The sequence below is a fragment of the Protomyctophum bolini genome (genome assembly GCF_963924005.1).
Source record: "Protomyctophum bolini genome assembly, chromosome: 14".
NCBI classification, from domain to species: domain Eukaryota; kingdom Metazoa; phylum Chordata; class Actinopteri; order Myctophiformes; family Myctophidae; genus Protomyctophum; species Protomyctophum bolini.
This window is the reverse complement of record NC_137875.1, coordinates 3,876,554-3,900,105: the sequence shown is the minus strand read 5'-3', so window position 1 is coordinate 3,900,105 and position 23,552 is coordinate 3,876,554. Positions and strand designations below refer to the sequence as shown.

The 23,552-nt window shown below is 40.0% G+C and overlaps 2 protein-coding genes across 2 annotated transcripts; both read right to left on the bottom strand.

Moving 5' to 3' along the window:
* Positions 1-3,460: 3,460 nt before the first annotated feature.
* On the bottom strand, positions 3,461-22,091 carry LOC308328335 (uncharacterized protein). The gene is made up of 5 exons (XM_080782106.1): positions 22,002-22,091; positions 17,742-19,400; positions 8,106-8,191; positions 5,517-6,954; positions 3,461-4,457 (listed from the first exon to the last, which is right to left on the bottom strand). The coding sequence occupies exons 2-5, from the start codon at positions 19,389-19,391 to the stop codon at positions 3,795-3,797; spliced, it is 3,837 nt and encodes a 1,278-aa protein (XP_080638232.1). The 5' UTR covers positions 19,392-19,400; positions 22,002-22,091; the 3' UTR covers positions 3,461-3,794.
* Positions 11,602-15,481, bottom strand: LOC308328421 (zinc finger protein RFP-like). Its single transcript, XM_080782238.1, has 2 exons — positions 15,395-15,481; positions 11,602-13,883 (listed from the first exon to the last, which is right to left on the bottom strand). The coding sequence occupies exon 2, from the start codon at positions 13,845-13,847 to the stop codon at positions 12,414-12,416; it is 1,434 nt and encodes a 477-aa protein (XP_080638364.1). The 5' UTR covers positions 13,848-13,883; positions 15,395-15,481; the 3' UTR covers positions 11,602-12,413.
* Positions 22,092-23,552: the final 1,461 nt, after the last annotated feature.

Here is a 23,552-nt window from a genome sequence, read left to right as displayed (position 1 = left end):
GGGGAGGTAGCGTCAGTCAATCCTCGCTATGAGTCTGTCCGCGCCACGCTATCAAATCAAATCAAATCAAATCAAACTTTATTTTCTGGAGCACATTTACAAAGACCAGAAGGTCAACCAAAGTGCTGTATACACGATCATGAGGCAAACATACAATCAACACAAGTAGCATAGCAAAACAACATCAAAGCAGCACAAACAGTACACACGTTAATTAGGTCAGAAAGAAAGAAAGGTACTATGTTTACCCAGGATAACTGGACTAAGGAAAGGAAAGGTACTACAGTATGTTTACCCAGGATAACTGGACTAAGGAAAGGAAAGGTACTATGTTTACCCAGGGTAACTGGACTAAGGAAAGGAAAGGTACTATGTTTACCCAGGGTAACTGGACTAAGGAAAGGAAAGGTACTATGTTTACCCTGCAGGGTAACTGGACTAAGGAAAGAAAAGGTACTATGTTTACCCTGCAGGGTAACTGGACTAAGGAAAGGAAAGGTACTATGTTTACCTGCAGGGTAACTGGACAAGAACTTGTTTACAGCCAGGCCCTGCTCATATAGAACATTTCATGGTAGAGGTTCAATGCCTTGCTCAAGGGCACTTCAACGGTGGTAATTTTAACGTGCCAGTCCGGGGATATACGAACTATAGCGACCTTTCCGATTATCAAGACCGCTCCGCAAACCGTTCGTCCACCGCTGCCGCAATGTCAAACATTGACCTAATTAGCCTGGCTCTAGTCTGTCCGCACCAGCCTAGAGCACCCTAGCCTGGCCCGGCCAGCGTGATTTCCGGTTTATTCTAACCCCTTTTTGGGTGTTTTAGGGATTATGTTCGTGAAATCGTGAAAATGTGCATGGCGCAAATCTTTGGATAATAATATTCTTTCAGAGCAAACTTTTCTTTTTAACTAAAATCTTCTGGAACGGGGTCCCGCTGCAGCGATTACACCAGTAAGACGCGCAAACGCGGGAAGCGAACGCAGCTCGTACATATTTGGGTTTTGGACGTATAGCTGCTTTGGGGACTCCTTATATGGTTATGGCTGAGTCATGGTGACGTATTGATGCAACACACTCCATATTTGGACGTAGCTCCATATATGGGCACAAAGGACACACACACACACACACACACACAGACAGACAGACAGACAGACAGACAGACACACACACACACAGACAGACATGATCTCCTAGGTCTCATAGTAAGTGCTCACTGCGTTCGCAATAACATTTTTGGGGGGTCCTTGACATGAAATAGTTTGAGAATCAACAATCAAATATTAGTTTTTTCATTGTTAAATACCTACAGTATACTTTGAATCAAATTACTGGTGTTTTGAGTCAAATACTTAGTTAGTATGAGTCATATAGTTTGAGTCATATTTTGGTTCCAAAACTATTTAAAAAGAAAAAGTGTGTAAAAAATATTTCTACATTGTTTCACGGGTCGTTCAAACGTCACAGCAGATCTACAAGATCACAGCACTTTGCGTCGCGACACATTGTGAGGGTGTAGATCTGTTGTTTCGATATTTCTCTCTCTCTCTCTCGTTCTCCCACTCACTCACTCCCTCAACAACAGGCTGTGATTAAACAGACAATAGCCGCTAAACGTTGTAACCTTTACAGAACATCGTGTGTGTGTGTGTGTGTGTGTGTGTGTGTGTTGTAATCTCTCCATCTTGTTCTCTCTGTTCAAACACAGTCAACATGTAAAAGCATAATGGTACAGCATTATGCTTCTCATGAAACAAATTATTGTTTTATATATATATATATATATATATATATATATATATATTATATGGTAGAATATATCATTGCTGTCGTGCAGAAACCGCTTACACGTATGTCCCTGTTTTCACTTTTTAAGTTTATTTTATTGATTGATTTATTGATTTATTATTTATCTTCGTAAATTAGCGCCCCCTACATGGTCATACTACGGCATCACACAAAAGCATCACATCTACTGTATACAGTACTTAAGATTGTTTTATTTTTTATTATTTGAATCCCGAAAAGTAACACTTTTGGACATATTCACGTCATCATATTATGAGTATAGGCACTGAGGCGATATACAATGCATAATTCACACTTGCACTTTGTCTAAAATATAATTTAGATATTTATTTGTTTCTCTCTCTCTTTTTTCATTGGACAGGAGCTGTGCTGCAGTGCACAACACCACCACTTCAGTCCTCCAATAGCAGTCCTTATTCTGAGAGGAACGTTCGCCCCGTGTTATTACAGCAGATCTCCACGCTCACAGAGCGCTGCGTCACACCGCCTTGGTGAGCTTGTTGATCTTCTATTTTCAGGACGGAATGTTTAGTGTAGAGCGGGAACAAGACCATGAGGCGAGCCCTTGGGAATTCAGTCAACTAAACTATAGGTATAGCGTGTAAGCCCTTAAACCCTGGCCGTTGTTGAGCGGAGTCCCACAGGGATCTGTATAGGATCCTTTCTGTCCGTTAAATAACTATCAGATCTACAAGCTTACAATGCATCAACTTAAGCCTAAGCAATGCATCAATTTAAGCTTGTAGATCTGCTATTTTCTGTGAATGTTTTCCCCAGAATATGGATGCTGGTGTTTTAAGCGTTTAAATGGTTAAAGTAGGATTAGTTCACCCGAGTTATTGAATCAGCAAAAACCTATAACTGTAAATATATCATTGACCACATGGTCATTGTTAGAGCTGTGTTGTGTAGAAGTGGTTTTAAAAACGAAATATGTATGTTATGGTTATAATACTTGCGGTGCAGTGGTCGACAGTTTGCTAACTGCGCAGTAAGATTCCATAAGCAATACGAAGTAGAATAGTGCAGAGATCTCCGCCAGGCAGGGTTACCTATCCAGGGCTGTGTCAGTCGTTGCACCGATCCTGGTCAAAACCACTGCTGATATTTGTATATTCTTTTACTTTAGTGGGTCCTGCAATACTTTATGTCTGCTCCACTTACATCTCAAAGGGAAATGTTATTCGTTTTACTGCACTGCAAACATTTTAAAAGGTGAATTACAAGTTACTTTGTTGATTTAGATTATTATTATTATTATAATAATAAACATACAAACAATTAAGCCCTATTTATATTTAGTTGACAGGTTGAGCTTGTGGATCTATTAATTAAAAAACAAACGTTTGACAAAAGTTGTAGAATATAGAGTATGTTTAATGTAATAACCGTACATTCTGAGGCCAAGAAGAGTGTATACTGTAAATGTAACTGTACAAATAACAACATGAACCCATAATTGGTTCCAGTTGTAAAGTTTTACGAATGGATAAATTAACTCATTTTATTGTAAATTCAACTCATTCAACTCAATCTCATTAATATTAGATTTCAATTAACAGTTCTATAGTAATTGCATTAAAGTACAAATACTGACAATAAAACATTACTATTCCCCAATCCCGATAAACATCATGCTCTTTAATAAAATAATAAAATATGAAAGTCAAACTGGAACTGGAAGGCAGTCTTCTTAAATAATAAAATCACACCTGTGTGAAGTGAGGGGCGCTCTTATCATCATACATCGCATTCCGGCCAATCTCAATTTGCCAATCTCACTTTTCTCTTCAATGTTTGTGTTTAAGCAATGTTTGTCTTTACACAAACACTCCAAAATGGCCATTCATTTTCAATGGAATTTAATGTTTGTGTTAGGAGTAGGACAATGTTTGTGTTTACACACACCCTCAAAGCTGGACATAGGAAGGGCCAGCACCCCTCAAAAACTAACCTTTGCATGTGAAACTGAGGTTTAGTCTAATCTGTGTGACTGACAGGAGAGATTATCAGAGGAGCAGAGTTTTTACCACCATATTTCAAACTGGGACTGAAGTATGGATAGAGTTTCTCAGTGAAGGAGCAGCCAGTGAAAGAGTAGAGGTGAACTCTGGCCTCCACATCATAAAAGGAGACCAGACCCTCCTCATAATCCACAAACACTCCCACTTTCTGGAGCTTCTCTCTTACAGGGAGGAGGACAGCAGGGTCAGCAGCAGCACAGTACTCATTTCCATTCCTAAACAATATAGTCCAGAAACCATTTTTGGGGTTCAGTGTGATTTGTCCCTTCCTGTTGATGGACTCTCTGGCCACTCCTAAAAACCACTCAGTCTTCCCTTTAACCTGAACCTCATAGTAAAACCTTCCTGAGGAGAAGCTTTGTTTTCCTAAGACAGAGACACATGAATAGAATCTCTCTTTGAGTCTTGGAGACGTGATGAAGAATCTCCCAGACAACACTTGTTTTCCATCCTCAGACAGGATGAGTTCGCAGTGTGCCGTATCAGGGTCCAGAGTTACATCCACAGCATATTGCTGGACCCTCCTCAGCTCAACATCACACAGATCCTTCTCCATTCCTGCTCTGAGCGACTGACTTAGAAGACATTTTTTAGAATCTGATCTCAGGTCAGAATGGATAACTGTCAGGATGTAGAAGACATTTATTAGAATCTGATCTCAGGTCAGAATGGAAAACTGTCAGGATGTAGAAGACATTTTTTAGAATCTGATCTCAGGTCAGAATGGGTTAAATCAGGACGCGTGGTATGACTGTGTACTATGATAGAACTCCATGTGTGATCATTGTTACTGTACATGTGCCGATAGAAAATACTAGTGTATGTAATCATATCGGCCAAATCCAAATATTTTTCATTACAAAATGAGTTCAATTCATATTGGTGCAAAGACGGCACAGTGAGTGCACACACAGATACATAATTACAATGGCTGATTTATTTTTACCCCATTCTGACCTGAGATCAGATTCATACGAGGTTTCCACTGGACACACACTGGTCTGATTATCCCATTCTGACCTGAGATCAGATTCTAAAAATGTCAGTCGTTCTTCGATTTTTCAAAAAAAGCAGACCTACAAGCTCGTAGCGCGCCACTCGGTGGCGCGCTATGAGCTTGTAGATCTGCTATTTTTACATAGCTAAAGCATAACGTAATGCTAACACCAAAAGGGGTTCACGCCTAAAATGGGTTAAGAAGCACATGCACATATACAAAAAAAGCAAATATTAACATCAGAAACATTACATATTCTTAATTTACCATTTTGTAGTATTTGCATTAATGTCAACTGACAATAACACATTGCAATTCCTGATTCAGAATTCATTCACACTAATAAAAATATTTGGTTTAACTTAAACTTGAATGCAATCAAATAAAACCAATAAATCAATTCCTTGTATGAAGAAAATAATACAGATAAGATTTCAGAACGTCTCACAGACAGAATACATTTGAAATTAAATACTTTATCATACTCAAATACTCAATTTATCATATTAATCTTTGACTGTATACTTCAGACAATCATGTAAAAGCATGTCTGTTTATGCAGTAGAATATGAAAAAATGACTTGATTTGAGCAGACAGTTGACTGAAAATAAAACTGTAAATCAACATTCATTTTCTAAATGAAAACTAACCTGTTCATGTTAATCTGAGATTTAATCAGTGTGACTGACAGGAGAGATGATCAGAGCAGCACCATCATTCAAACAGGGACCGAAGAATGGATAGAGTTTCTCAGTGAAGGAGCAGCCAGTGAAAGAGTAGAGATGAACTCTGGTCTCCACATCATAAAAGGAGACCAGACGCTCCTCATAATCCACAAACACTCCCACTTTCTGGAGCTTCTCTCTTACAGGGAGGAGGACATCAGGGCCAGCAGCAGCCTTGTACTCATTCTCCAACCCTATAGACCAGTAACCTGCATCGTTGGGGTTCAGTGCGGTTGTTCCCTTCCTGTTGATGGACTCTCTGGCCACTCCTAACTGCCACTCTGTCTTCCCTTTAACCTGAACCTCATAGTAAAACCTTCCTGAGGAGAAGCTTTGTTCTCCTAAGACAAAGGCATATTTAGAGAATCTCTCCTTGTTGTCTGGGAGATTCTTCTTCACGTCTCCACGACTAACTTGTTTTCCATCCTCAGACAGGATGAGTTTGCGGTGTGCTGTATCAGGGTCCAGAGTTACATCCACAGCATATTGCTGGACCCTCCTCAGCTCAGCATCACGCAGCTCCTTCTCCATCTCTTTACTGAGTGTCTTCTCCAGCTGAGCCACAGCTGTCTTCACTGTCCCCAGGTGTGGAGACTGATTGACCTTGACCTTTGTCCAGTCCTTTGTGGGTTTCCACCCAGTGTTGATGGATGTGAAGTTCTGGAGGAGGTGGAGGTGGTCTTCGGTGAGTGAGAGCTGCTTCAGCTGAGAGCTTCTCTTCTTTAACTCAGAGATTTCCTGTTGCAGTTCTTTGATGAAGCCTTCAGCCTGTTTCTCTGTTGTTTTCTGCTTCGCTTCAATCCCATCAATGAGCTCAGCCTGGCTTCTCTCAATACAGCTGATAAGAGCAGTGAGGACCTGCACACTGCCTGCTGTCTCTCTGTCTGCGTCTTTCTTACTGAGATCTACTGAGTGTTTGACCTCCTGGACCTTCAGTTGTCTCTCCTGGATCATCTGCTGAACTTCAGCCTCTGTCTGTCCCAGCTCAGCCTTCTTCCCTTCATATACCTCTTTCATAGACACAATCTGATGTGACTTGTGCTCTAACTGAGTGCAGAACTGACAAACACACGTGTGGTCAGTCTTACAGAACATCTCCAGAGGTCTGTCATGTTTCTGACACATGTAGTCCTCCAGGTTCTTCACAGGGTCGATTAGTGTGTGTCGTTTTAATCCTAAGACTCTGTGATGAGGCTCCAGGTGAGTCTCACAGTAGGAGGTCAGACACATCAGGCAGGACTTCACGGCCTTGAGCTTGTTCTCAGTACAGACGTCACAGAAGACGTCATCTGGTTCAGCAGGTTCTGGGGTTGTGGTTGAAGTCTTCATCCGCTTTGACTTCCTGAACTGATCGGCCATCTCGGAGAGGACTTTATTAACGGAGAACGCTGGTCTCTTGTAGAAAGAAAGAAATGTAGTTCTTGAATAATACTATTCACAGTAGTAAGATTGAAATCTCTTTTTTGCAAGTAGTTTGGAACAATGTTAAGTTGACAGTCAGGAACTTATTCACGCATTTAGGCAACAATTGCACATGATAGCACATAGGCATGTGTCTATCATAGTCTGGGGTGGATTATTTAACGGGCCTGTTGGGCCCAGGCTCAGGGGCCCCTGAGTTAGGAGGACCCTCCAAAAAAGGCGCGGTCACGCGGAGCCTCAAGCTATGCAGGGCCCGCCAAAAAGGGGTAACATTGAATAACAGTGACCCACACGCTCCTTGTCACTGTTATTAACAGTGGGCTTATTCATTTGTGTCAATTAAATTACAACAATGAGGCTCATATTAGATACATTGTTCTATAATGTCTACACATTACAACAATGAGGCCCATATTAGATACATTGTTCTATAATGTCTACACATTACAACAATGAGGCCCATATTAGATACATTGTTCTATAATGTCTACACATTACAACAATGAGGCTCATATTAGATACATTGTTCTATAATGTCTACACATTACAACAATGAGGCTCATATTAGATACATTGTTCTATAATGTCTACACATTACAACAATGAGGCTCATATTAGATACATTGTTCTATAATGTCTACACATTACAACAATGAGGCTCATATTAGATACATTGTCGTAGATAACGTACATATAGGGCTAGATCCTGCGTCACCCCTTAACCCTAAACTTATTTAAAATAATAACCTTTTAAAATAGTTCACAAATAGCTGATCTACAAGCTCACAACGTGTAGATGTAGGTCGGCTAGTTGAACTATTTTAAAATGATTTTCAAAACAGTAAAAATTGCAAATAAGTTTAGGGATAAGGGACAAGATGGAGCCCTTTAAAATGTTATGTTATCTACTCCGATTCATCTAACTGGACTGGATTGGGCTTTGCACATACGGCCTGCATTCTGACTTCAACACGGCCCTGTTGACAGCTACATTATTGAAACCTGTGTTGTTTTACTGAAGATATCAAAGAGTAAGAATAAGATCGTACGTGTCTGGATACATTCTCTGTCAATGAATGATATATATCTTGTATTATCTAATATATTATTTGTTGTACTCACCTGTCTTTAAGTATTGTTCTGTAAAAGTTGTGTCGAACGGAGGTTCTGTAGAGAGAGAGTGCAGTGAGCTGTCCGCCACCCAGCTTCTGTTAGCGTTCTAGACTTTCGGTTTACTGAGAAACCCCTCCTTGTTGCAGTTAACCCTTCACATCTCTGCTCTGCTCTCCACTCCTCCTCTCTCCTAGCCTGACACTCAGCCTGTTTCACTCCAACATAATTGTTTTATGTGGCTAGCGATTCAGGGGCTGGAGCCAGGCTACCTCTCTCCCTCATCCTCTTCCTTTCCTCTCCTCCTTCTCTCCGCTCATCCTCTTGTTCTCTCTTGTTCTCTTTTTGTTCATTTTGTTGTCTACCAATAGTTTGGTGTCAGTCACAGCTGCCTATAGACCAGGAAATAGTCAAAATAGGCCTCTCTATCTATAAGCTTAGGGTCGTTTAGTAGATTTCTTCTATTTGTCCTGACTGTGCATGGCAATTGAGGCAGCTGACACATCGCTCACCCAATACTGCTTAATTATACCCTGGAAACATAATTCAATATTAGTTACAACAGTATACTCACCAAAAATAGACGGATACAAGACCAGGGTGTTGATTTTCCAAAAATATGAAGATTTATTATACAGTTGTAGCTGCACACAAAAATGATATAATCCAAAAAATTAAGTAAAATAAAAAAGTCGTTTGGGAAAACTGGAGATATTCGGCAAATTACTATTAAGTTTCTAAAACTGGGCTATCTATACTTTCTTTGAAAAGCTTAGAGCATCCTCTGTGATCTGGTACCTCTCCTATCCCCTCCGGACTGAAGACTGGAACCCTGAACCCTCTGCCCTGAGGGGTTTTATACTGTATGGTCCTGAGGGGGAGGTAACCTTTGTTTGTTTTTTGTTTGTTTTTACCATGCTTTGATATTTTTTGAAGATGGCTAGCGCCAAATAACTCACTATGGCTTAGTGAGGGGAAAACAGACACACATTCTTATGCCAACTCCTATTTATTTATGGGCCTTTACTTATCAACTAAAGAGATCTCAGGACCTTTTACCATGTCCTCACACACACCTCCTACAAACATTACATTTTAGCATTTAAAACTAATTCAAAACACAATACTGTCTCTAAGAATCCAGGGAGGCTAAAATAACATCATCCCTACTTTATATTAAAACTTGTATTTTTACTTAACCTGCTTAGGCTTACACCATATGTTGTCATATGATCACATGAGCAACCTGGAATCAAACTTCTACTTAGTTAATAGGGAGGCGAAAACAATCATCTCTTTTTCAATTAAATTAGTAAACTATTAAAAACAAAACAGTTAATAATCATTATATCAGTCTCAGAGGTGAAAACAAAAACAACACACAATAAAATGAACTCATAGTGTCTGCCTTCAACAGCCAACATGGGGTGAAACTAGGGGGGGGGGGGGGGGTTGCTAATCTCCAAACCAAGGGAGGTCACTAGGTCAGCCAGACAGTTCACTGATATCCTGATAAGGAGGACAACATGCAAGTCAGCTGCTTCCTTTCTTCTTATCCAAATGGGGTATAAAATATATTTTCACAGCACCCATATAAACTTGACCATACAAACTTTACAATAGATTTATACAAAAACACTTTGGCGAACAACACCAAAGATCTCATCATGGTTATGACATCCATCACCACTAAACCGCCGACTTCCCTGATATATCAGTGGGCCTGTTGTGGAACTTCATTTAGAGGGGCAGGTGCTCAAGTGAAAAAAGGGCACCTTGTGCAGCGCATTTTCGGGCGGGAACCCATTTTGGTGCTTTAGCTATTGAAAAATATCAGATCTACAAGACACAGTGTGAGGGTGTGTAGATCTGTTGTTTCGATATTTCGCTCTCTCTCTCTCTCGTTCTCCCACTCACTCACTCCCTCAACAACAGGCTGTGATTAAACAGACAATAGCCGCTAAACGTTGTAACCGTTACAGAACATTGTGTGTGTGTGTGTGTGTGTGTGTGTGTGTTGTAATCTCTCCATCTTGTTCTCTCTGTTCTAACACAGTCAACATGTAAATGTCATGAAACAAATTATTGTTTTTTATATATATATATATATATATATATGGTAGAATATATCATTGCTGTCGTGCAGAAACCGCTTACACGTATGTCCCTGTTTTCACTTTTTAAGTTTATTTTATTGATTGATTTATTGATTTATTATTTATCTTCGTAAATTAGCGCCCCCTACATGGTCATACTACGGCATCACACAAAAGCATCACATCTACTGTATACAGTACTTAAGATTGTTTTGATTTTATTTGAATCCCGAAAAGTAACACTTTTGGACATATTCACGTCATCATATTATGAGTATAGGCACTGAGGCGATATACAATGCATAATTCACACTTGCACTTTGTCTAAAATATAATTTAGATATTTATTTGTTTCTCTCTCTCTTTTTTCATTGGACAGGAGCTGTGCTGCAGTGCACAACACCACCACTTCAGTCCTCCAATAGCAGTCCTTATTCTGAGAGGAACGTTCGCCCCGTGTTATTACAGCAGATCTCCACGCTCACAGAGCGCTGCGTCACACCGCCTTGGTGAGCTTGTTGATCTTCTATTTTCAGGACGGATGTTTAGTGTATAGAGCGGGAACAAGACCATGAGGCGAGCCCTTGGGAATTCAGTCAACTAAACTATAGGTATAGCGTGTAAGCCCTTAAACGCCGTCCGTTGTTGAGCGGAGTCCCACAGGGATCTGTATAGGATCCTTTCTGTCCGTTAAATAACTATCAGATCTACAAGCTTACAATGCGTCAACTTAAGCTTAAGCAATGCATCAATTTAAGCTTGTAGATCTGCTATTTTCTGTGAATGTTTTCCCCAGAACATGGATGCTGGTGTTTTAAGCGTTTAAATGGTTAAAGTGGGATTAGTTCACCCGAGTTATTGAATCAGCAAAAACCTATAACTGTAAATATATCATTGACCACATGGTCATTGTTAGAGCTGTGTTGTGTAGAAGTGGTTTTAAAAACGAAATATGTATGTTATGGTTATAATACTTGCGGTGCAGTGGTCGACAGTTTGCTAACTGCGCAGTAAGATGCCATAAGCAATACGAAGTAGAATAGTGCAGAGATCTCCGCCAGGCAGGGTCGCCTATCCAGGGCTGTGTCAGTCGTTGACTCGTTGCACCGATCCTGGTCAAAACCACTGCTGATATTTGTATCTTCTTTTACTTTAGTGTGTCCTGCAATACTTACATCTCAAAGGGAAATGTTATTCGTTTTACTGCACTGCAAACATTTTAAAAGGTGAATTACAAGTTACTTTGTTGATTTAGATTATTATTATTATAATAATAAACATACAAACAATTAAGCCCTATTTATATTTAGTTGACAGGTTGAGCTTGTGGATCTATTAAAAAACAAACGTTTGACAAAAGTTGTAGAATATAGAGTATGTTTAATGTAATAACCGTACATTCTGAGGCCAAGAAGAGTGTATACTGTAAATGTAACTGTACAAATAACAACATGAACCCATAATTGGTTCCAGTTGTAAAGTTTTACGAATGGATAAATTAACTCATTTTATTGTAAATTCACGTAAAACAAATCCCCTCAATCTCATTAATATTAGATTTTCAATTAACCCATTCTGACCTGAGATCAGATTCATACGAGGTTTCCACTGGACACACACTGGTCTGATTAACCCATTCTGACCTGAGATCAGATTCATACGAGGTTTCCACTGGACACACACTGATGCGAACACCAGAATGGGTTCCCGCCCAAAATGGGTTGAGAAGCACATGTTCTATTTTTAATTGATAACACACATTCACATATAGAAAAAAAAAGCAAATATTAACATCAGAATCATTACATATTCTTAATTTACCATTTTGTAGTATTTGCATTAATGTCAACTGACAATAACACATTGCAATTCCTGATTCAGAATTCATTCAAACTAATGAAAATATTTGGTTTAACTTAAACTTGAATGCAATCAAATAAAACCATAAATCAATTCCTTGTATGAAGAAAAAAATACAGATAAGATTTCAACGTCTCACAGACGGAATACATTTTAAATGAAATACTTTATCATACTCAAATACTCAATTTATCATATTAATCTTTGGCTGTATACTTCAGACAATCATGTAAAAGCATGTCTGTTTATGCAGTAGAATATGAAAAAAATGACTTGATTTGAGCAGACAGTTGACTGAAAATAAAACTGTAAATCAACATTCATTTTCTAAATGAAAACTAACCTGTTCATGTTAATCTGAGCTTTAATCAGTGTGACTGACAGGAGAGATGATCAGAGGAGCAGAGTTTTTACCATCATCATTCAAACAGGGACTGAAGTATGGATAGAGTTTCTCAGTGAAGGAGCAGCCAGTGAAAGAGTAGAGATGAACTCTGGTCTCCACATCATAAAAGGAGACCAGACCCTTCTCATAATCCACAAACACTCCCACTTTCTGGAGCTTCTCTCTTACAGGGAGGAGGACAGCAGGGTGAGCATTAGCCTGGTACTTATTTGCATTCTTCAACGCTATAATCCAGTAACCATCGTTGGGGCTCAGTGGGATGTCTCCCTTCCTGTCGATGGACTCTCTGCCCACTCCTAAAACCCACCCCGTCTTCCCTTTAACCTGAACCTCATAGTAAAACCTTCCTGAGGAGAAGCTTTGTTTTCCTAACACACAGGCATAACGGGAGAATCTCTCTTTGTTGTCTGGGAGATTCTTCGCCACGTCTCCATCACTCACTTGTTTTCCATCCTCAGACAGGATGAGTTTGCGGTGTGCTGTATCAGGGTCCAGAGTTACATCCACAGCATATTGCTGGACCCTCCTCAGCTCAGCATCAGCATCACGCAGCTCCTTCGCTATCTCTTTACTGAGTGTCTTCTTCAGCTGAGCCACAGCTGTCTTCACTGTCCCCAGGTGTGGAAACTGATTGACCTTGACCGTTGTCCAGTCCTTGGTGGGTCTCCACCCAGTGTTGATGGATGTGAAGTTCTGGAGGAGGTGGAGGTGGTCTTCAGTGAGTGAAAGCTGCTTCAGCTCAGAGCTTCTCTTCTTTAACTCAGTGATTTCCTGTTGCAGCTCTTTGATGAAGCCTTCAGCCTGTTTCTCTGTTGTTTTCTGCTTCTCTTCAATCCCAACAATGAGCTCAGCCTGGCTTCTCTCAATACAGCTGATCAGAGCAGTGAAGACCTGCACACTGCCTGCTATCTCTCTGTCTGCGTCTTTCTTACTGAGATCTACAGAGTGTTTGACCTCCTGGACCTTCAGTTGTCTCTCCTGGATCATCTGCTGAACTTCAGCCTCTGTCTGTCCCAGCTCAGCCTTCTTCCCTTCATATGCCTCTTTCATAGACACAATCTGATGTGACTTGTGCTCTAACTGAGTGCAGAACTGACAAACACACGTGTGGTCAGTCTTACAGAACATCTCCAGAGGTCTGTCATGTTTCTGACACATGTAGTCCTCCAGGTTCTTCACAGGGTCGATTAGTGTGTGTCGTTTTAATCCTAAGACTCTGTGATGAGGCTCCAGGTGAGTCTCACAGTAGGAGGTCAGACACATCAGGCAGGACTTCACGGCCTTGAGCTTGTTCTCAGTACAGACGTCACAGGAGACGTCATCTGGTTCAGCAGGTTCTGGGGTTGTGGTTGAAGTCTTCAGCCGCTTTGACTTCCTGAACTGATCGGCCATCTCGGAGAGGACTTTATTAACGGAGAACGCTGGTCTCTTGTAGAAAGAAAGAAATGCAGTTCTTGAATAATACTATTCACAGTAGTAAGATTGAAATCTCTTTTTTGCAAGTAGTTTGGAACAATGTTAAGTTGACAGTCAGGAACTTATTCACGCATAGGCAACAATTGCACATGATAGCACATATAGGCATTTGTCTATCATAGTCTGGGGTGGATTATTTAACGGGCCTGTTGGGCCCAGGCTCAGGGGCCCCTGAGTTAGGAGGGCCCTCCAAAAAAGGCGCGGTCACGCGGAGCCTCAAGCTATGCAGGGCCCGCCAAAAAGGGGTAACAGTGAATAACAGTGAGCCACACGCTCCTTGTCACTGTTATTAACAGTGGGCTTATTCATTTGTGTCAATTAAATTACAACAATGAGGCTCATATTAGATACATTGTTCTATAATGTCAACACATTACAACAATGAGGCCCATATTAGATACATTGTTCTATAATGTCTACACATTACAACAATGAGGCTCATATTAGATACATTGTTCTATAATGTCTACACATTACAACAATGAGGTTCATATTAGATACATTGTTCTATAATGTCCACACATTACAACAATGAGGCTCATATTAGATACATTGTTCTATAATGTCTACACATTACAACAATGAGGCCCATATTAGATACATTGTTCTATAATGTCTACACATTACAACAATGAGGCTCATATTAGATACATTGTTCTATAATGTCTACACATTACAACAATGAGGCTCATATTAGATACATTGTTCTATAATGTCTACACATTACAACAATGAGGCTCATATTAGATACATTGTTCTATAATGTCTACACATTACAACAATGAGGCTCATATTAGATACATTGTTCTATAATGTCTACACATTACAACAATGAGGTTCATATTAGATACATTGTTCTATAATGTCTACACATTACAACAATGAGGCTCATATTAGATACATTGTTCTATAATGTCTACACATTACAACAATGAGGTTCATATTAGATACATTGTTCTATAATGTCTACACATTACAACAATGAGGCTCATATTAGATACATTGTCGTAGATAACGTACATATAGGGCTATATCTTGCGTCACCCCTTAACCCTAAACTTATTTGCCATTTTTTACTATTTAAAAAAACCTTTTAAAATAGTTCACAAATAGCTGATCTACAAGCTCACAACGTGTAGATGTAGGTCGGCTAGTTGAACTATTTTAAAATGATTTTCAAAACAGTAAAACATGGCAAATAAGTTTAGGGATAAGGGACAAGATGGAGCCCTTTAAAATGTTATGTTATCTACTCCGATTCATCTAACTGGACTGGATTGGGCTTTGCACATACGGCCTGCATTCTGACTTCAACACGGCCCTGTTGACAGCTACATTATTGAAACCTGTGTTGTTGTTGTTTTACTGAAGATATCAAAGAGTAAGAATAAGATCGTACGTGTCTGGATACATTCTCTGTCAATGAATGATATATATCTTAATATATTATGTGTTGTACTCACCTGTCTTTAAGTATTGTTCTGTAAAAGTTGTGTCGAACGGAGGTTTTGTAGAGAGAGAGTGCAGTGAGCTGTCCGCCACCCAGCTTCTGTTAGCGTTCTAGACTTTCGGTTTACTGAGAAACCCCTCCTTGTTGCAGTTAACCCTTCACATCCGCTCTGCTCTGCTCTCCACTCCTCCTCTCTCCTAGCCTGACACAGCCTGTTTCACTCCAACATAGATTTTTAATGTGGCTAGCGATTCAGGGGCTGGAGCCAGGCTACCTCTCTCCCTCATCCTCTTCCTTTCCTCTCCTCCTTCTCTCCTCTCATCCTCTTGTTCTCTCTTGTTCTCTTTTTCTTCATTTTGTTGTCTACCAATAGTTTGGTGTCAGTCACAGCTGCCTATAGACCAGAAAATAGTCAAAATAGGCCTCTCTATCTATAAGCTTAGGGTCGTTATGTAACTTATTGTGAGCTTGTAGACCGGCTATTTTCACTACTTTTGAAATGTGTTTTAAAATGTAAGCAACGTTTCCTTTATATGAATAGGAAAAATATACATATAAGCTGAACCATGAAAATCATGTCCGTTTATACAGTAGAACATGAACTGTTAAATGGCTTGATTTGACACTATAACCTTTTTTATTTCGAAAAGTATTAAATTATTAAATATTTTTAATCGGTGTGATTGACAGGAGATGATCCGAGAAGCAGAGTTTTTAACCACCATCATTTAGTCCAGTATCGAAGTATGGATAGAGTCTCTCAGTGAAGGAGCAGCCAGTGAAAGAGTAGAGATGAACTCTGGCCTCCACGTCATAAAAGGAGACCAGACCCTCCTCATAATCCACAAACACTCCCACTTTCTGGAGCTTCTCTCTGACATTGCTTTGTTTTTATAGAATATAAGGTTTCCTGAAAATTTTCATATTTTTCATTTCCTGAAAACGTTACATTTTTGGAGTTATAGGTGGGATTCTTCTGGACAGCAGAGATATGGTTCATACATTTATACAGCATTATGCTTCTGATAAAACAAATACAAACTGTTTAATACATTTTAGTAGGCCTATTTAATATATATTAATAAATGTGTATTTGTATATACTATATATCGTTGCTGTCGGGCAGAAACCACTTATATTTCCATATTGTTTTTTTAGTTTTCTTCGGGGTAAATTAACGCCCTATAATAACAGATCACATAAAAGCATCGAAAGTAGCAGATCCACAGCGGCGCGTTTCGAGCTTGTAGATCTGCTCATTTTGATGTTTTTAACCCATTTAGACCCGAGGACGATTCTACAAATTATGTCTTCTAAATCCTGACAGTTTTCGGAAAAAACTCATGTTTCTATATGTCAGTGGTAACATTTTCATGTCAAGGACCCCCAAAAATATATGTAATGTAGAAGCAAAGAAGCAAAGATTTGAGTTAAAAACTGTCGCTCTGAAAGAATATATATTCAAAGATTTGCGCCACATTTTCAGGATCTTTCAAAAATAGCAGATCTATAAGCTTGTATTTCTGCTATTGTTCAATAGCTACAGTATAACATAATGCTTAAAACACCAAAGTTCTCGTCCAAAAAAGTTACACTTTTGGGTTTCTACCCCACAGAGACAATTGCCTATATACAGTATATATTGGCATAATATGTTGCCAAGAAGAGTGTATACTGTAAATGTAACAGTGTACAAATAATAATATGAACCCATAATTGGTTCCAGTTGTAAAGTTTTACGAATGGATAAATTAACTCATTTTTAAGAGCATTTTATTGTAAATTCTTGTAAAACAAATCCCCTCAATCTCATTAATATTGGATTTTCAATGAACAGTTTCTATAGTAATTGCATTAAGAAGCACATGTTCTATTTTTAATTGATAATGATAACACACATCCACATGTAAAAAAAAAAAAAGCAAATATTAACGTCAGAATCATTACATATTCTTAATTTACAATTCTGTAGTATTTGCATTAATGTCAACTGACAATAACACATTGCAATTCCTGATTCAGAATTCATTCACACTAATGAAAATATTTGGTTTAACTTAAACTTGAATGCAATCAAATAAAACCAATAAATCAATTCCTTGTATGAAGAAAATAATACAGATAAGATTTCAGAACGTCTCACAGACAGAATACATTTTAAATGAAATACTTTATCATACTCAAATACTTAATTAATCTTTGACTGTACTTCAGACAATCATGTAAAAGCATGTCTGTTTATGCAGTAGAATATGTAAAAAATGACTTGATTTGAGCAGACAGTTGACTGAAAATAAAAGTGTAAATCAACATTCATTTTCTAAATGAAAACTAACCTGTTCATGTTAACCTGAGATTTAATCAGTGTGACTGACAGGAGAGATGATCAGAGGAGCAGAGTTTTTACCATTACCATTCAAACAGGGACAGAAGAATGGATAGAGTTTCTCAGTGAAGGAGCAGCCAGTGAAAGAGTAGAGATGAACTCTGGTCTCCACATCATAAAAGGAGACCAGACGCTCCTCATAATCCACAAACACTCCCACTTTCTGGAGCTTCTCTCTTACAGGGAGGAGGACACGAGGGCCAGCAGCAGCCATGTACTCATTTCCATTCTGCAACAATATAGACCAGTAACCGTTGTTGGGGTTCAGTGTGATTATTGTTCCCTTCCTGTTGATGGACTCTCTGGCCACTCCTAACTCCCACCCAGTCTTCCCTTTAACCTGAACCTCATAGTAAAACCTTCCTGAGGAGAAGCTTTGTTTTCCTAAGACAGAGACATAACAGGAGAATCTCTCTTTGTTGTCTGGGAGATTCTTCGCCACGTCTCCAAGACTCACTTGTTTTCCATCCTCAGACAGGATGAGGTTGCAGTGTGCTGTATCAGGGTCCAGAGTTACATCCACAGCATATTGCTGGACCCTCCTCAGCTCAGCATCAGGCAGCTCCTTCTCTATCTCTTTACGGAGTGTCTTCTCCAGCTGAGCCACAGCTGTCTTCACAGTCCCCAGGTGTGGAGACTGATTGACCTTGACCTTTGTCCAGTCCTTGGTGGGTTTCCACCCAGTGTTGATGGATGTGAAGTTCTGGAGGAGGTGGAGGTGGTCTTCGGTGAGTGAGAGCTGCTTCAGCTGAGAGCTTCTCTTCTTTAACTCAGAGATTTCCTGTTGCAGTTCTTTAATGAAGCCTTCAGCCTGTTTCTCTGTTGTTTTCTGCTTCTCTTCAATCCCACCAATGAGCTCAGCCTGGCTTCTCTCAATACAGCTGATCAGAGCAGTGAAGACCTGCACACTGCCTGCTATCTCTCTGTCTGCGTCTTTCTTACTGAGATCTACTGAGTGTTGGACCTCCTGGATCTTCACTTGTCTCTTCTGGATCATCTGCTGAACTTCAGCCTCTGTCTGTCCCAGCTCAGCCTTCTTTCCTTCATATGCCTCTTTCATAGACACAATCTGATGTAACTTGTGGTCTGACTGAGTGCAGAACTGACAAACACACGTGTGGTCAGTCTTACAGAACATCTCCAGAGGTCTGTCATGTTTCTGACACATATAGTTCTCCAGGTTCTTCACAGGGTCGATTAGTGTGTGTCGTTTTAATCCTAAGACTCTGTGATGAGGCTCCAGGTGAGTCTCACAGTAGGAGGTCAGACACGTCAGGCAGGACTTCACGGCCTTGAGCTTGTTCTCAGTACAGACGTCACAGGAGACGTCATCTGGTTCAGCAGGTTCTGGGGTTGTGGCTGAAGTTTTCTTCAGCTGCTTTGACTTCCTGAACTGATCGGCCATCTCGGAGAGGACTTTATTAACGGAGAACGCTGGTCTCTTGTAGAAGGTTTCTTTGCATAGCGGACACTGACACACATCCTTAGTGTCCCAGTAACGTGTGATGCAGGCGTTGCAGTAGTTGTGTCCACATGGAGTGGTGATCGGATCAGTGAACACATCCAGACAGATAGAACACAGGAAGTGCTCTTCAGACAGGAGGCTGCTGCCGGCACACGCCATCTCTACACGCTGGAAATAGAAAGTGAAAGAAATGTAGTTCTTGAATAATACTATTCACAGTAGTAAGATTGAAATCTCTTTTTTGCAAGTAGATTGGAACAATGTTAAGTTGACAGTCGTATGTATGGGCAAGGGGGGCTGAGCCCCCCCTATCTTATGGAGTAAAGATGAGAAATTATTATTAAAATGTTTTAGAATAGATACTTTTATATTCTGGTATAATCTAAAGCAGCAACAGCATCAAATAGATACAAGAAAAACACAAAATAGGTCAAAATGGGCTGATTTTTTACAGCCCAAAATGCTTCCATTGGCTTTCATTGCGTTGAATGATTGACAGCTGCCAAGACACGCCTGCTTGGTTTACTTGCCATTGGGGCTAAAATCTCTCAGCCCCCGAGCCAATAGAGGGCTGTGCTCAGCCCTAATGCCCGCCTCAGACCGTGAGGTCATTGACCAATCACAGCACCCGCTCGTGTGTGGTTGTTTATGATGTGAAAGAATGGCGGGTGGAAGTATTTTAAATGAAATAAGTTTATTATTTACTTTATAATCCGTTTTGTCCCGTGTCCGTGGAGGGGAAAATGAAGTTAAGAGACTGGGAGCATATCGTCCATTTTGGATCATATAACAAAAGGAAAGGATATGAAGAATACGTTTTGTGAGTTTGAAATTCTTGCTTGGGGCAGACAGCTGACCGGTGACCGCACACCGGACCCACAGAAAGGTAGAGTGGTCTGCTTCATTCATCTCACAAAGTTAAGAAACATAATCGCTGGTTTAATCACATTGAAAGTGGCTCGAGCTCTCATTGAGTTGGGAAGAGAGAGAGAGAGAGAGGCTGTGTTAGTGTTGTTTCGGAGCCGTGTGCGTGCACACGAGCGTGCATGTGTGTGTGCCTTGCAAGTTGCTTGTTTCGAAACGGCACCGACGCGCGCCCGCAACGCGTGCGTGCGTGCATGTGTACTGTTATTATTAATGACAGTATAAGAGCAGCTATCTGTACATACAAATACAAACAATGTTCAGTGGAGTGTTTGTTGTGGGCATGCACTTCTGTTGTTGTGGAGCATTTGCTGTAACAAAGTATAGGCCTGTAGTGTCATTGCTGTACTTTGGTATCTGGAATATGATGCTATTGCTGCAGGTTGAACTAGTTGGGTAGCATAGTGTAATAGATTTTCTGAGTAGCACTGCATGGGTACTGGGTTGTTGTGGAATGTGATGCTGATGCTGTTGTTACTGTAGACCAGTATTCTGTGAACATGCTGTAGTATAGGGTGAACAATGGATAGCATGTTTTTGTATTGAGTTGTACTGTAATTCTGCAAACTGTTAATAAATCAATCAATCAATCAGCATATACTATCGTATATTGGCCCCGTAGCATAAGATTTCTTAGGGAGCCCCTCCAACCAACATCACCTAGAGCCGCTACTGCTTATTTGCCATTTTTTACTATTAAAAAAACCTTTTAAAATAGTTCACAAATAGCTGATCTACAAGCTCACAACGTGTAGATGTAAATCGGCTAGTTGAACTATTTAAAAATGATTTTCAAAACGGTAAAAAATGGCAAATAAGTTTAGGGATAAGGGATAAGGGATAAGGGATAAGGGGTGGAGCAAGATGGAGCCCTTTAAAATGTTATGTTATCTACTCCGATTCATCTAACTGGGGCCCCCCTCATTCATCTAACTGGGGCCCCCCTCATTCATCTAACTGGGGCCCCCCTCATTCATCTAACTGGGGCCCCCCTCATTCATCTAACTGGGGCCCCCCTCATTCATCTAACTGGGGCCCCCCTCATTCATCTAACTGGGACCCCCTCATTCATCTAACTGGGGCCCCCCTCATTCATCTAACTGGGGCCCCCCTCATTCATCTAACTGGGGCCCCCCTCATTCATCTAACTGGGGCCCCCCTCATTCATCTAACTGGGGCCCCCTCATTCATACCATCACACAACTCTATGGTCCTTTAAGTATGTTAATGTTAGGCCTTATACCTGGCTGGGACAAGTGACATTACTACATAAAAAACAATGTGTTGTTGTCTTTAATAGCTGTAAATCCTGTCTAGTTGAAATACAGGTGCATTTACTTGGCTTTTGCGTGGCGGCTAATCTAATTTATAGATCCGGCATAGTACATTTACTCTAGTACATTTACTCAAGTGTTGTTATAGCCTAATTTAAAAAAGAAAACATAACTTTAGTTACTTTGCAGATGTATTATTACAAAACACACATTAAGCACTTCAGTCCTATAATATTGGACTGAAGTGCTTAATGTATGTTTTGCGTATATACTATATATCTTATATATATACCATCTTAGCCATTGTAAAGACAATACAAGCCTACTGGGAATTCAATCTTTTATTACATGGAACATGGTGGTTACGAGGGGGGGGGGGGGGGGGTGGAGATTGGGCTTTGCACATACGGCCTGCATTCTGACTTCAACACGGCCCTGTTGACAGCTACATTATTGAAACCTGTGTTGTTTTACTGAAGATATCAAAGAGTAAGAATAAGATCGTACGTGTCTGGATACATTCTCTGTCAATGAATGATATATATCTTAATATATTATGTGTTGTACTCACCTGTCTTTAAGTATTGTTCTGTAAAAGTTGTGTCGAACGGAGGTTCTGTAGAGAGAGTGCAGTGAGCTGTTCTCCACCCAGAGGTTCTGTAGAGAGAGAGTGCAGTGAGCTGTCCTCCACCCAGAGGTTCTGTAGAGAGAGAGAGCAGTGAGCTGTCCTCCACCCAGCTTCTGTCAGCGTTCTATACTTTCGGTTTACTGAGAAACCCTTCCTTGTTGCAGTTAACCCTTCACATCCACTCTCCACTCCTCTCTCCCTCATCCCTTCCTTTCCTCCTCTCCTCCTCCTCTCCTCTCCTCCTCTTGTTCTCTCTAACAAGCAATATAATATTCATTTTTAAAAGTTTTTTATTAAGCATAGAAGAGAGGGGTATATGGACAGGGGAAAAAATGCAGTACATAAAACATATGTTTATGCTTCTTTTTCTGTTTTTACATAGAAATACATAGACAGAGAACAGACAGGAAACAGGACAGTTCTGATACTACGTGGACAGAATTGTTTTTGACTTGGTTTGACTTGGTCACAAAACTGAAACTGAAACAGAACAAAAATTAGACTAATCAAAACAAAACGAAAGACAAGACGAATAGCAACCCCCCCCCCCCCCCCCCCCCCTCCCACTTGGAACTTTGACACCTTTTTCTTTCATTGTATACGTTTATTATTTATTTATTTTTAATAGAATAAATAGTAGTAATAGCCAGCAAGGATTTCATGAGCATAAGAGAAGAGAAGAGAAGAGAGAGATGAGAAGTAGAAAAGAGAGAAAGATAGACGGAAGAGCAATATAATATTATTGCTTTTTTAAACTGTAATAATGTAATAAGTAAGTACAGTAAGTAGCATATTACTCTCTCTCTCTCTCTAGTAGGCTAATATTTACCAACATTGCTCCGGAGGCATTATTTGATGATGGACCAGAACATGATGATCATTGGCTCATTTAAGACGTGTGACAGAAAGAAAGCCTTGCATCCAAAGTTAGTTTCTATGAAAGTTATTAACCCATTTTGGTGTTAGCATCATGTCGTGCTTTAGCTATTGAAAAATAGCAGATCTACAAGCTCGTAGCGCGCCACCGAGTGGCGCGCTACGAGCTTGTAGGTCTGCTATTTTTTTTAAATCGAAGAGCGACTGACATAGAAGACATTTTTTTTAATCTGATCTCAGGTCAGAATGGAAAACTGTCAGGATGTAGAAGACATTTTTTAGAATCTGATCTCAGGTCAGAATGGGTTAAATCAGGACGTGTGTGGTATGACTGTGTACTATGATAGAACTCCATGTGTGATCATTGTTACTGTACATGTGCCGATAGAAAATACTAGTTTATGTAATCATATCGGCCAAATCCAAAAAAATGTCATTACAAAATGAGTACAATTCATATTGGTGCAAAGATACATAATTATTACAATGGCTGTTTTTTTTTTTACCCCATTCTGACCTGAGATCAGATTCATACGAGGTTTCCACTGGACACACATGGTCTGATTATCCCATTCTGACCTGAGATCAGATTCTAATCTTTGATTTTTCAAAAATAGC